General features: G+C 38.9%; 2 protein-coding genes across 11 annotated transcripts in view; one reads left to right on the plus strand and one right to left on the minus strand.

Annotated features, from left to right (window-relative positions):
• The window catches only part of ADK (adenosine kinase), a 483942-nt gene extending 481937 nt beyond the window's left edge, over positions 1 to 2005 (minus strand). For 2 of the 8 annotated variants that reach the window (XM_073793430.1, XM_019936011.3), the window contains exon 1: positions 1903 to 1982. In XM_073793430.1, coding sequence (XP_073649531.1) covers positions 1903 to 1967 — 65 coding nt within the window. In that variant the 5' untranslated portion in view covers positions 1968 to 1982. The other 6 variants (XM_019936015.3, XM_073793433.1, XM_019936014.3 and 3 more) reach the window with 6 other exon arrangements.
• Positions 2006 to 2211: 206 nt separating this feature from the next.
• The window catches only part of AP3M1 (adaptor related protein complex 3 subunit mu 1), a 33637-nt gene continuing 20822 nt past the window's right edge, over positions 2212 to 15026 (plus strand). Inside the window, exons 1-3 of one of the 3 annotated variants that reach the window (XM_073793429.1) lie at positions 2212 to 2489; positions 12299 to 12574; positions 13268 to 13439. In XM_073793429.1, coding sequence (XP_073649530.1) covers positions 12302 to 12574; positions 13268 to 13439 — 445 coding nt within the window. In that variant the 5' untranslated portion in view covers positions 2212 to 2489; positions 12299 to 12301. Of the gene's footprint in view, positions 2490 to 2632; positions 2965 to 12298; positions 12575 to 13267; positions 13440 to 15026 lie in introns of those variants that run through there. The other 2 variants (XM_019936006.3, XM_019936007.3) reach the window with 2 other exon arrangements.

Genomic DNA, 15026 nt, shown 5'->3' on the forward strand with positions numbered 1-15026 from the left:
ATATTTTATAAAATGAGTTTTAGTTGCCTAAGGACTTTTACAAGTTTTACGTAGACACTAATAACATGTAAAATAACATTACACCTGTTTAAGAATTATTATGTATCATATACCCATATATTGCAACAACGTAAAAAGCTATGTACACTAACCACAGAACAAAACAAAAAACAGACAGGAAAGTAGAGAAACAAAAGCTGAGTGAACAGTTCACTAGGGCTTTTGGACAAACTGTGTGAGGTTAATAAAGTTGACCTTGATCAAGTTACTTAACCTCTCTATACCTGTTTCCTCCTTGCTAAAATGTATATAATTATAGTGTCTACCTTGTAGTGTTGTGGGATTGAATGAGTTAAAAAAGGTAAAATGCTGAAACAATACACATTAAACATTATTATTTATCGTTATTTTTAAGGCTGCATAGGCGAAGAGAAGCGTATCTTGGGTGGTTGTATACAAGTAGGCACAGTAAAGTCAAACAACAATGAACATGCACCCAGATGCTCTATGTTCAAACTTCACTTCCTTAACTAATTGTTTCATTTGGGCTTCCATTTTCTCATCTGTAAAATAGGAAAGCACTTTGAAAACAGATTACCATATGACAAAATCTAAGGGTTGTATGTTTAGTAGGATAGCAGGGGAAAGTTGCAGCTGTCTTCCAATTTGGTAGAGGAAACTTTGTGAAGAAGGTACTTTTTAAGGAAATACTCTAATGGGCCAACCAGGGAAAGCACATGCCTTGAACCCAGGTAGGTCTGATTCAAAAGCCTTTGCTTTAGTCTACAGTTTGAAAGCTTAAAACGAAAAAGGAACATCCTGAGTCGTTTAAAAAAAAAGTTTATTTTCTTCATATAAGGTAGGCACACTAACCCTTTGACCCTTTGAAAGTAATAGGAATACATTAAAGGCACTGGCAGGGATTTGGTCACCATCCATTCAAAACAGCGTTAACACACCACCAAACCGCTAAGTGATCTTTTCTTTTCAATTATGAAAGATTCGTTCTTTCAGAGGTAAGGAAGGGTAATGCTAGAAAAAATGAGATTTGCCTTGTATGATCAGGATTGTCCCAACTGTTTTAAATCAGTTTGATGTCTATTTTTAGATACAAAAATCTTTGCCTTCCAAGGAACATTTCAAAATCATCAAGGAATACGCATACTGCACCTTATACTTATTAGGAAGTAATATTTTAACCAATAACTTTTTGTAAGTAAAAGTTGCAACATCAAATCATATGTGAAACAAAAGTTAGGTGCAGAACTATCTCCACCGCTGCCAAAAGTGCAAAGAAAAAAAGAAAAATCAAGCTTTCCTAACCGTTCAGGCAAATGCCACCTCCGCAAAGCCTCGGAGGGGGAGTCTTGGTCCCCGGTAGAGGATCTCCAAAGATAACACCATTCGGTTCGATGTACGTACGAAAAGGAAGGTCAAGGCGCCCTTCCGCGACCTTTACGAAAACTCCCAAGAATTCTGTCTTTGCCCCAGGGTAGAGCTGTCGCTGGGCATTCTCCTCGACATCCCGCCGGGAAGAGGAGGTCGCCGCAAGTGACTCGGATCAGGTCGGGTCCGGTCCTCACTGGTCGCACCAGCTCAGCTCGAGCGGGCTCCCACGTGGCGCCCGCAGCCTGCCCAAAGACGGCGCTGCACCCCCGGCCGGCGTTCTGATTGGCCAAGGGCGGCCGAGCGTCTCCGGAGCCGGCGGTGACTCGGCCAAACTGGGCGGGCGCCGGGCAAAGGGTCGCAGCCAGGAGGGCAGCTACCCGAGCAACCGGTCCCGTGTGTTGGCCCCATGCCGGCGGTGCGGATACCACCCGGCGCCTCGGTCGCGCAACCCCATGTGGTCCCGGGTTAGCAGCAGGCACAGTCACCCTCTACCCTGTGTCAGGTAGCGCTCACCTCAACACTCGAGGCGCCTCCACCTTCAGCTTTTTGGGCTTCGGTTCCTCCTCAGCCGCTGCCATTTTCGCGCTCCCACCTCACTTAAGCTCCAGAGCTCGCCCCACCCCTTCGGCTCTCGAAGGCCCCGCCCCCTCTCCCATCACCTCCTCCTTATCTCGAAACCCCGCCCCTCTCGGCTCCTCTCAGTTCGTGCCTCTCCCAGGCACAGCTATTTGGCTCTACCTCTCGGCCTCACCCATTGGCTAGTTCACAGCTCCTCCTAACCCCGCCCTCCCGATTGTAGGGACACCCTGACTGGTTTAGACTGCGGATGAGCGCCTAAGTCCAGAAGATGTGAAAGCTACCGTTTCTCTAGACTCTGGATGAGCTAGTAGATTATATCCTAAAATTCAAAAGACGTCTTTCTCCTCATTCAACGTCTTCTCACTCATTTACTCTTTCCAGTACTGTTGGTTACTTTGAAGCTGTTAGTCAGGCAATCTATCCGGCATCCCAACTCCGGGGTCCTCACGATCTTCTCAGCTGCCTCGGCCTCCGTCAGGAGAGGACCCCGCGTCGAATCACTGACTGGCGCAGGAGTCGGGGTGAGTGTGAGGGGCTGGGGGTCTGCGGACAGGGTGGCATCACGGAAAGTGGGACGTAGGCTGAATAGCTCGGGCTCCCGACTGCAGTCTGGGGTGCGGGAGCGTCTCTGGTGCTGTGGACCGGGGCCGCGCCTCCCTCCCGGCCTTCCGGTCTTTCTTGCCAGCTGGGCCGGAAGGGAAAGGTGCACCTGCAGCCCAGTGTTCTCAGGCCCTCAGGCTCAAGAGGTTCAGGCTCATTGGGGTCCCTCACCGTGCTCTGACGCGGGAAAAAGGTCTTGTCACCCACGGAGAGCTAAAGTACCGACGACTTGGACCTCAGCCCCAGGCTTCTGCTGTGGAGGACAAAATCCTTAAGTGTCCTGAGCGGACGTCCTGTTAGAGGGTGGCGCCTGGATGAGCCTGGGGTAATGCGGTGAGGACAGTGTTGCAGTTCTTCAGAAACGAGTTGATAGGACTGTAAACTGAAGAGGTGACAGTGAGTATGGAAAAGTGATAAACGATGTGCTTGGTTGGATTTGGTGGATTTGGATTGAACCCGAAGCTGAAGCTTGATTAAGAACTTGATACCTCTATAAAACTAGGAGTCCTCACATGAGAAGGAGGAATTTTGTGGAGCTTGGAATATATCGAGTTTGAAACAGTAGTTTAGGTGGAGATGAAAGAAAAGTTTATTTGAAAAAAAAAGCCTGATAAGTAAGCCAGAAAGAAACTTTGCAGGGGAGAACCAAGACAGATTAAGTTCGTATAATTTGGTAAGAAGTATTTGTTTTGTTTTGGGGAAACTTATCAGTGACATGAAATGCTGCAGGGATCAAAGGAGGAAGTTTGAGGAAAGGGGAAGAGAGGAAAGGGGATGGGATCAAAATTACAAGTGGAAAAATTAGTGTTAGAAAGAACGGAGGACACTTTCATTTGAGATCATAGGAAAAGTGGAGGATTGAAATGAATGAAAAATTACGTGAATCTTAACATACCTTTAGTAGGAATGCTCTCTTGGCAATAAGATTAGCTTTTCTTACTGAATCTTAGGATTTTACAATGTTTTTAAACAGTCAACATAATAGACTATTGGAGTTCCCTGCAGACTAGATATTTTTAAGTAGCTCAATAATATTTCAGTTCATACATAATGAGTGACATTTGTAGAGAAGAGGAATTCACTCTCTCTCAACAAATGACCTTCTCTCCTATTACGCAGAGAAAATAGAAGCCATCATCTTCTTGCAACCAAATGTACAAATCTGCTTCCCTTCTGTTTAAAGAGGAAAAAGTGTCCCTTCTCCTTGGGAAGGCAAATCCTTTCACCTAGTTTCCCAGTGCCATCCTCTCCTGACTTCTCAGGGTCTTTTTTTTTTTTTTTTTTTTTGGTTAAGTTACTTCTTCTCTCCAATTCATCAGCCTTTCCCCTTCTACTCACATTTTTCCTTCAGCATTTAAAAATATTCTTCCTTAACTTTATGAACTAATCCCATTTATTTTCTTGTCTTTTCCTCTCCTTCATAGCTATAGTTCTTGAATGTATCATTTACTCTCATCTCTGTTTTTCCAACTTCTTGCTATTTATTTCTCAGCACACTGCAGTATATTTTGTTTCCACCATTCCACTGAGCTACCACTGAAACTGCCCTTACTAAGATCACCAAATGGGGCTTCCCTGGTGGCGCAGTGGTTGAGAGTCCGCCTGCCGATGCAGGGGACACGGGTTCATGCCCCGGTCTGGGAAGATCCCACATGCCGCGGAGCGGCTGGGCCTGTGAGCCATGGCCGCTGGGCCTGCGCGTCTGGAGCCTCTGCTCTGCAACAAGAGAGGCCACAACAATGACAGGCCTGAAAAGATCACCAAATGGCCTCTATGTGTTAAACTGTACGTTCTCATCAGGCTGAAAATTTGCTTCCTTTGAGGCAAAAAAAAAAATCATACTTTTATGTATAAAGCACGGGTATTTATGGTACATAAAGAGGTGTACAGAAATATTCCATGGTATTAAAATTTTATGGAAGAGGGGTGTGAGTGAACGGGAATCTGAAAAGGCACCTTAGGATACAATAATGAAAGTTGAGAAACACTGTAAAATAACAGATATTTTCAGTTTTCCTTGTAGCTTTACCTCTTTGTGCCATTTAAAATGTTTACCACTCCTTTTTTCTGGAAACACACTAATATACTCTAGTTACTAGACTCCCCCCCCCCCCCCGCTTTTTTTTCTTATCCCTCTTCGGCCACATCTTCTCAGTCTTTTTCCAGGTCCACTTTCTTGACCCACATGCTACTCAGATTATGAAGTTACTTCCATAGGTTCTTTTCTACTATACACATTCTCTCTTTGTAGTTTTAGTCTCCTTATAGTTATATTTTGCATTAATAAAAAATCATGGAGCTTCCCTGGTAGCACAGTGGTTGAGAGTCCGCCTGCCGATTCAGGGGACACGGGTTCGTGCCCCGGTCCGGGAAGATCCCACATACCGCGGAGCAACTGGGCCCGTGAGCCATGGCCGCTGAGCCTGCGCGTCCGGAGCCTGTGCTCCGCAACGGGAGCGGCCACAACAGTAAGAGGCCCGCGTACCGCAAAAAAAAAAAAAAAAAAAAAATCATGATTACAGTACTCACAAATCTATCTCCAGTTTGGCTTCTCTCTGAAGCACCAGACCTATATATACAATGGTCTTCTGAATATATCCATTGGGGTCAGATATATCCAGAATTGGGTCAGATTGTATAGGACCAGGGCTGAATCCCTTGTTTTCCCTCTCGTCTCCACTGCCTGTTCCCTACCCCCCAAACTTTTCTCAACCCTAAATGTTTCTCTTTTCATTTTACTCCATCCCTATTATCAACACTCTAGTCTAGACCACACATAACTCATCTCTCAACTAGTGTCACAATATTCAGTTGCCCAATTATCCAGTTTCCACAGTGCGATCTTAAAACTGTAAATTGGGTTGCATGAATCCCCTGCATAAAACCATAAAAAATGATTTTACATTGCACTGAGAATAAAGTGAACCAATCTCTGCTTATCTTCTCCATTCTCATCTCATCACTTCCATCCTCCTTCTGAAGTTGCTAAATTTGTACTGCATTTCTTTGTCTTATGTTCTTTCTCACCTTGAAGCCTTGTGGATTTTTATAGCGTACTGTATTTCCCCTATCATCTTACTGTATTAAATTGTTTGCCTTCTTTGCTGAACTCTAAATGCTGTGAGTTCAGGGACTCTTATTTTGTTCTCCTTGTATCCCCATTGCTTAATATATAAAACATTCAAAACTGTTGAATGAACAGGATCAAGATATTGGTTAAAAATCAGAATAGCTAGATTATTTTCTGGTTTCATTCTCTCACCTTAGATACAGGCCCTTCTATACCTCCATTCTGTTATATATAGAAGGAATACATTTTCTTTTTTAGACACTCTTCCAAGGATATTTTGACTATTGTAATTGCACTGCTTGTGAATCATCAGGGTGAGTGTGTTCAACATTCAGTAAAGAGGGTTTATGAAGTGTTTAAGCTGCAGTCAAAGCTCTGATGGAACTGCCTCTGAACACAGTTTCTTAAGTGGCTTTAAAATAAGCTTGGAGAATTCTGTTTTCTGACTCAGAAGTCACTAGGAACAAAAAGATAGTTGTGGTGGTAGCTTTCCCAGAAAGTTTATTAAAATAATGAAATAAATAACTGCAGCTACTCAAAGGATAAGTAGCTAAAGAAACAAGCAAATTTACACTGCTGCATGTGGTATTTGTTTTTTGCATTAAGTCCTTGGTCTTAATATGGATAGAAGAAATAAGCTTTTTTTTCCTATAATAGAAGGTTAAGATGGGTTTTGAAGCTAAGCACTGTTGAAAGCTACAAGTGCTGTGCTTTCCTCTCAGCACTGAGGACAACAGCAATAAATCCAGATGGCAGTTTAACTTACTCTATTCTTCTGAGACCTGAACTACTGCCAATGAAAACAACTTTGGTGGAAACTTTTCCTGGAAAGAATTTTTCACCAGCTTAAGAGGATGTGTAGGAATCTGGCCGCTCAAGTAAAGAAACTACAAAGTCACTTGCTTCAAGAATAAGCAGCTTTTTTAGGGTATATTGTGGCAATGGAGTACCACAGATCCATGTGAACTACATTTTCTTTAGGATGAATAGTTTAAGAAGATAACCTATGTCAGCTCTCTTAAATATAATTTCTGGTCTAAATAATTTATTAGAATACATTTTGGCTTCTAACTAAACAAGAGGCATATCCTTCAACTCTTCCTCTTAAATTATAAGCTCAAACAGCACATTTGCTGCCCAGTCCAATATGATAACAGCTAGCTCCATGTAGTTATTTAAATTTAAATTAATTAAAATTAAAACTTCAGTACCTCAGTTGCATTAGCCATATTTCAGGTGCTCACATGTGACTGGTGGCTGCTGTATCGGACAGCACAGATAGAGGACATGTCCATTATTGCAGTAAATTGTACTGACACTGATGCAATAGAGTGTGTTCCTGATAATTAGTTTCTAAGAGGCAGGTAAGAACAGGAGCTCAAGATTCAACTGGATCTGGGTTTGAATCCTAGCTCTGATACTTATTGTATCATCTTAGATAATTGACTTATCATTTCCAAGACTTTATTGTCTTATCTGTAAAATGGGGATAAAAACAGTATTTATAGCATTGAGTTGTGAGGATTAAATAAGATAATATAAAAAAAAAGATAATATAAGAAAAGTGCCTAGGATAGTGTCTGGCCCACAGTAAGTACTCAATTTTAGATACTATTAATTCATTTATCTTTAATGAATAAAATACTTTGAATGAAGCTGAAAATTAATCATTGTGAAGGATGCCATATTCCTTAGGGGGCTCACCTGAAGTGCTCAAATCTGGGTCTCATTGAGTTGATTCCAATGTTCCACTTTAAATCGTACTTTATATTTCAGATGAAAATTTCATTCCACAAAAGGCATCACAATGCAAATTAGTTGCAGATCTTATTGCTGGGTACTCCTGTTCTATTTTTTTAAAGTGTATCAGAGAACAGAGGTTAAAAGTCAGTAGGTTCTCTATATTCCAGTGGCACTATTTTAACACTCAAATAGAAACTGACACAAAGCAAACCTATTAAACAAAGCATCTGACTAGATAAAGTGGAAAGATTTAGGAGGTTCCAGATATTAATCTGGAAAAATTTAGTAGGTCCAAAGCCTGAGGTATCAGCGTTTATTGCTGCCAACCCAGGTTGATAACTTGGCTAAATAGAGATGCCTTTGAACAAAGAAACATTTTCTTTTTCTACTAAACTGGAACCCTAAACTATCAATATTAACAGCATCCATACTTTATTAATACAATAATTGCTAAAGCACATCTTAGTAGTTAGTATTATTTACTTAATAACTATTGAACATTCACCAAATGGGAAGAGGAAATCATCACCAAATAGTCTTTAAATGTCAACTGCTTTCATTAAGTAAATGACTTCCTATAAAAAACTGGTCAGGTTGATGTCATTGTTTTCTGTGTCAATAGAATTGAATGAATTCATTCTGGAAACTCTTCCTTTCCTATTTGGAATTTATCTTCATGCATAGAAATTATTATATTCATAGATTTTATATTCTTTCTCCTTAGGCTACATTTATCATTCACTACTGTAATTTTGAATGAATGGACCACTAAACACCTGATACTGATGTTATCTATATAAAAGAAAGGAGCAAGTTAAGGTAGATATTTGTCCACTGTCTCCCATATTACAAGGACAATAAACTTTTTATTTGAAGCATAACTAACACTCAGAAAAGTATACAAGCCATAACATAAAGCCCAATGAATTATCACAAAATGAACACAACTTGTAACCATCATCTAGATCAAGAAATAAAACATTACCAGCACCTTAGGAGACCAACCCTGTTCCTGTCTCAGTCATCACCCCCACTCTCCTTCCCAAAAGAAACCATTTGATTTCTCAAACTATAGATTAGCTTTGTCTGTTCTAGAACTTCATATAAATAGAATCATACTGTATGTATCCTTTTGTGTCTGGCTTTGTTTGTTCAATATTGTGTTTGTAAGATTCGTCCGTATTTGTTTCATGTAGCAATAGTTTATTCATTTTCATTGCTGTGTATTTCCCTTTAATAATACACTAGTTTATTTTCCCATTGTACTATTAATAAATAATAATAGTTTTCACTATTACAGTATATTTTTATACATGTTTTTTGTGCATATTTGTACGCATTTCTGTTAATCCACCTGGGAGTGGATTTGTGTGTTACAAAGTATTAAAGAATACTTTTTATTAATTGAAAAAATAATTATATTAAAACTAAGCATTTTTTAGACTGAAAACTACTAAACTGCAGTTTTCTAAAAATGTGAAGTTTAGTAGTTTTCAGTATATTCACAAATCTCTAATTCCAGAAGATTATTTTTATTTTTTTATAAATTTATTTATTTTATTTATTTATTTTTGGCTGCGTTGGGTCTTTGTTGCTGCACGTGGGCTTCTCTAGTTGCAGCAAGCGGGGGCTACTTTTCGTTGCAGTGCACGGGCTTCTCATTGCAGTGGCTTCTCGTTGCAGAACACGGGCTCTAGGCACGTCGGCTTCAGTAGTTGTGGCTCGTGGGCCCTAGATCACAGGCTCAGGAGTTGTGGCTCACGGGCTTAGCTGCACCACAGCATGTGGGATCCTCCCAGAACAGGGCTCGAACCCATGTCCCCTGCATTGGCAGGCAGATTCTTAACCACTGCACCACCAGGGAAGTCCCTCTAATTCCAGAAGATTTTTATCACCTCAAAAAGAAATACAAAAACCAGTAACTCCCCATTCTTCCCCCTCTACCCAGCCCCTGGCAACCACTAATCTACTTTCTGTCTCTGTGCATTGGCCTGAATTCTAGACATTTCATACAAATGGAATCATACAATATGTGATCTTTTGTATCTGGTTTCTTTCACTTAGCATAATGTTTTAAAGGTTCATCCTGTTGTAGCATGTGCTGGTACTTCATTTCTTTTTATGGCTGAATAACATTTCATTTTGGATATCTGTTATTTATCCATTCATTGGTTGATGAATCCATTCATCAGTTGATAGACATTTGGATTGTTTTCACTTTTTGACTATTATAAATAATGTTGCTAAGAACATTCGTGTACAAGTTTTTGTATGGACATAGGTTTCCAGTTCTCTTGGGTGTATACCTAGGAGTAGAATTGTTGGGTCATTTGGTAACTCAGTCTTTAACTTTTTGAAGAACTCAAAACTGTTTTCCGCACAGCTGCACTGTTTTACATTCCTACCAGCAATGTATGAGGGTTCCAGTTTCTCCACAAACTTGTCTACCCTTGTTATTGTCTGCCTTTTTATTTGATTATATCTAGCCTAGAGAATATGAAATGTTGTCTCATTGTGATTTTAGTTCATATTTTGAAAAGATAGTGAGCTCTAGTGCTTATCAGCCATTTGTATGTATATCTTCTTTGGAGAAATGTCTTTTAAAATGCTTTGCACATTTTTTATTGGGTTATTTGTCTTTTATTATTGAGTTGTAAGAGTTCTTTATATATTCTGGATATTAGTCCCTTGTAAGATGTATGGTTTGCAGTTATTTTCTCATTCTGAAGGTTGTCTTTTTACTTTCTTGATAATGCCTTTTGAAGCACAGAAGTTTTAATGCTGATGTAAGTCTGGGTTATCTGTTTTTTTCCTTTGTTCCTTGTGCTTTTGATGTCATATCTTAAAAATGTTTTCTAATCCAGGGTCATGAAGATTTATGCATATATTTTTTCGAAGAGTTTTATTGTTTTAGCTCTTATATTTAGGTCTTTGATACATTTTGTATTAATTTTTGTATATGGTGTGAGATAGCAGTCCAACTTCTTTATTATGTTTAATTTTTTTTTTTTTTTTTTTGCGGTACGCGGGCCTCTCACTGTTGTGGCCTCTCCTGTTGCGGAGCACAGGCTCCAGACGCGCAGGCTCGGTGGCCATGGCTCACGGGCCCAGCCGCTCCACGGCATGTGGGATCTTCCCGGACCGGGGCACGAACCCGTGTCCCCTGCATCGGCAGGCGGACCCTCAACCACTGCGCCACCAGGGAAGCCCCCAACTTCTTTATTATGCATGTGGAAATCCAGTTGTCCCAGCACCATTTGTTGAAAAGACTATCCTCTCCCCTACTGAATGGTCTTAGCACTCTTGTCAAAAATCAGTTGACCGTATACGTAAGGGTTAGCTTAAGAACCTTCAATTCTATTCCATTGATCTCTATGATTCTCTTTGTGCCAGCACCTCACTGTACCTTACATCGAGTTCTGAAATCAGGAAGTGTGAGTCCTCCAAATTTGTTCTTCTTTTTCAAGATTGTTTTGGCTATTCTTGGTCTCTTTCATTTCCATATGAATTTCAGGATCAGCCTCTCAGTTTCCATTAAAAAAAAGGCAGCTGGTGTAATAGGGATTGCATTGAATCTGTAGATCAATTTGGGGAGTCATGTCATCTTAACAGTATTAAGTTTTCCAATCCATAAGCATGAAAGGTCTTCCCATTTTTTTAGGTCTTTTAAATTTCTTTCGATGTTCTATAATATTCAATGTACAGGTCTTACACTTCTTTTGTTAAATTTAATCCTAAATGTTTTGATCTGTTTGATGCTTTTGAATTGCTTTCTCAATTTCATTTTCAGATTATTCATTGCTAATATATAGAAATACAGTTGATATTTTATATTAATTTTATATTCTGCAACCTTGCTTAACTCATTTATTACTCTAGTAATTAGTGTGTGCGTGTGTATGTGTAATCTTTAGAATTTTCTACATACAAGATAATATCATCTGGAAATTGAGATCGTTTTGCTTCTTTCTTTCCAATGTGGAAGACTTCTGTTTCATTTTCTTGCTTAATTGCCCTGGCTGGAACCTCCAGTACCATGTTGAATAGAAGTGGTGAAAATGGACATCATTGTTTGTTCGTTTTGTTAAGTGGAAAGCTTTTGGTCTTTAAGTATTAAATGTTAACTATGGGATTTTCTTTTTTTTTTTAATTAATTTATTTACTTATTTATTTATTTTTGGCTGCGTTGGGTCTTCATTGCTGTGCACAGGCTTTCTCTAGTTGCGGAGAGCATGGGCTATTCTTCGTTGCGGAGCACGGGCTTCTCATTGTGGTGACTTCTCTTGTTATGGAGCGTAGGTTCTAGAGCGCAGGCTCAGTAGTTGTGGCGCACGGGCTCAGTAGTTTTGGCACATGGGCTCTAGAGCGCAGGCTCAGTAGTTGTGGCGCAAGGCTTAGTTGCTCCGCAGCATGTGGGATCTTCCCGGACCATGGCTCGAACACATGTCCCCTGCATTAGCAGGAGGATTCTTAACCACTGCGCCACCAGGGAAGTCCCTAGCTATGGGATTTTCATAGATGCTCTTTATCAGGTTGAGGAAGTTTCTTTCAATTCCTAGTTTAAATATTTTTAATTACAAAAGGTTGTTGGATTTTGTCAAATTATTTTTCTGCGCCTTTTGAAATGATTATATTTTTTGTCTTTTATTTTATGAATATTGTATATTGTGTTGATTGATTTTCATATGTTGAACCAACCTTGCATTCTTGAATAAATCCCACTTGGTCAGGGTTATAATCTTTTTTATATGTTGCTGGATTCAGTTTGCTAGTATTTTGTTGAGGATTTTTATACCTATAGTCTTAACTGATATTGGTCTGTAGTTTCTTGTATTGCCTTTGTCTGGTTTTGGTGTCCAGATAATACAAGGATGCCTTTTTGATATATACTAAATTTAAACGTTTTTCCTCCCCCAGAAAATGATCCACAGTCTATTTCTCATAAACTGTTCCGGTGACATATTTCTAGAGAAGCACTGGAAGAGTGTTGTGAGCCAGTCTGTCTGTGATTATTTCTTTGAAGCTCAAGAGAAAGCAGCTGATGTTGAAAATGTACCACCTGTTATTTCAACACCTCACCACTACCTCATCAGTATCTATCGGGATAAGCTCTTCTTTGTCTCTGTCATACAGACTGAAGTGCCACCTCTCTTTGTAATTGAGTTCCTACATCGAGTTGCTGATACTTTTCAGGTTGGTTATTCATCAGATACTTTGAATTTGAATTATCCAAGTTATATTATGATTATATTCTTTAAATACCCAGTTTTTGATGTGTAGTCTGTCTCTCTGTCTCTCCCTCTTCTTTTCAACTAAGCATAAGTTCATAAACATAAACCTTTTTAGTAGGGCATACAGTAGTACACATGGTGCTCCAGTTACTGTTTTAGAAGAACAAAACAATCTCATGGTAATGGAAGCTGTATTTTTTTTTATGTATTATAAATTATGTCATCAGGAAATAATAGTGCCCTCCACATACAGTTCTCCGAATAGTACCACGATTTTAACTGGTTATGAAATCTTCCAATACTTACACTTTATTTTTTTCTTGTCTTGCTGAATATACCAATAATTTTAAACTGATCTTTGTTTTTTGGAGTACCTAATCAAGGCAAATGAATTTTATAGTTCACATTCTGTTTTAACATTTCAGTGTACTTTCTGGCATAATATGTAATAGGAATTCAATTCAATTTAAAAATATTAAGGAAATATTGAGAAATAGTATATAGAACTATGGAGGGTTTTTTCCCTCTGTTTTACATATTTTCAACATCTTAAACAATGAATTATGCTACTGTAAGCTTACCCTTTAGAACAAAAAGTATTTAGCAAGCCTGTCTTCATGTCTTCCATTGTGTAATGTTACGTACATTTTGTTAGGACTACTTTGGTGAGTGTTCGGAGGCTGCAATTAAGGATAATGTGGTCATAGTATATGAGCTCTTGGAAGAAATGTTAGACAATGGATTTCCACTGGCTACTGAATCTAACATTTTGAAAGAATTGATTAAACCACCAACAATTCTGCGTTCTGTCGTCAACTCTATTACAGGTAAGATGAAACACACTCTGTTAGGAACTGAGCCATTAAAACTTCATAAACAATTCATTTTTGCTTATGATCTGGCAGATTATTAAGGCAGTCCATTTTGGCCAGAATTATAGTTAGTGATAATGTTAAAATGGATATATATTTCTTTTCATGAAAAGAGACTATATCTTAAATGATACAGAACTTTTGGTTATTACTCTTCTGTTATTTTGCTACAAGACTACAAAAATATTATTACTATTGTTTAACAGGAACTAGTAAGACTGAATAAATTATCCCAGTTAATCATAAAGAAGCCAATGTAGTGACAGCTGTTAACTATTGTGGTAATCATTTTGTAATATATACATAAATCATGATGTTGTGTACCTTAAACTAATACAATGTTATATGTCAATTATATCTCAGTAAAGCTGGAAAAAAAATAAAATTAAAATATAGCATTATAAATCTGGCATTATGCTGCATACCCCACAATTACTAGAGTATAGAAAATTTAAGACTGCACCACAGAGTACATGCCATCTCCTCCAAGTCTTTATTTTGTACATATAGAAGATATAATAAAAAGAGAAAATTAGTCTATTTGTGAGATTTCGTGCATTGTGGGCCTTGTATTTGTGTTACAAACTTCTAATTTTGGTTTAATTCTTGAGTATAGCTAGAAATTAGGTACATCCAGAGGACGATATACTTTTGAAAGTATCAAAGTCTTCTAGAGAAAGATTTCTGTGAAATGTTATATGCCACTTCAGCTATACTGTCCACCATTGCAAACCCCTTTCCAAGTGCACTGACCTAAAAAATGGGGTAAGAGAGGCCTATAAGAAAGTGATCATTCCTTTATTCATCCTCTGGGCAAGACTGAGTGTCAGGAGAAATTTAAGGAAAGATAGGGAAGGGTAAGCTGTGACAAAGCGAGAGAGAGGCATGGACATATATACACTACCAAATGTAAGGTAGATAGCTAGTGGGAAGCAGCTGCATAGCACAGGGAGATCAGCTCGGTGCTTTATGAGCACCTGGAGGGGTGGGATAGGGAGGGGGAGGGAGGGAGATGCAAGAGGGAAGAGATATGGGAACATACGTATATGTATAACTGATTCACTTTGTTATAAAGCAGAAACTAACACACCATTGTAAAGCAATTATACTCCAATAAAGATGTTAAAAAATAATAATAAATAAATAAAAGACATCAACTAACCGCCAAAAAAAAAAAAAAGATGGGGTGTCTTTGCTCCTAAAACGTAAACTCTGGATGAGAAACTGAAAAAAAAACAATTAAAACACATAAATAACAATATAAGATTTTGAAAAGCAATTCCATACTTTATAGATGGTGTAGTGACACTGGAGGGTACACATGGTGTAATATTAAATGGGAAAAAAAAAACAAAACAGGGAGTTCCCTGGCAGTCCAGTGGTTAGGACTTCTTGCTTTCACTGCTGGAGCCCAGGTTCAGTCCCTGGTCAGGGAACTAAGATTGCACAAGCTGTGCAGCGTGGCCAAAAAAGAAAAAAAAAAGCACACAACCATAAAAAGTTACTCTTAATTATACGTAAATATTCCCACAAAAAATGTTC

The sequence above is a fragment of the Tursiops truncatus genome, chromosome 16 (genome assembly GCF_011762595.2).
Source record: "Tursiops truncatus isolate mTurTru1 chromosome 16, mTurTru1.mat.Y, whole genome shotgun sequence".
Lineage (NCBI taxonomy): Eukaryota > Metazoa > Chordata > Mammalia > Artiodactyla > Delphinidae > Tursiops > Tursiops truncatus.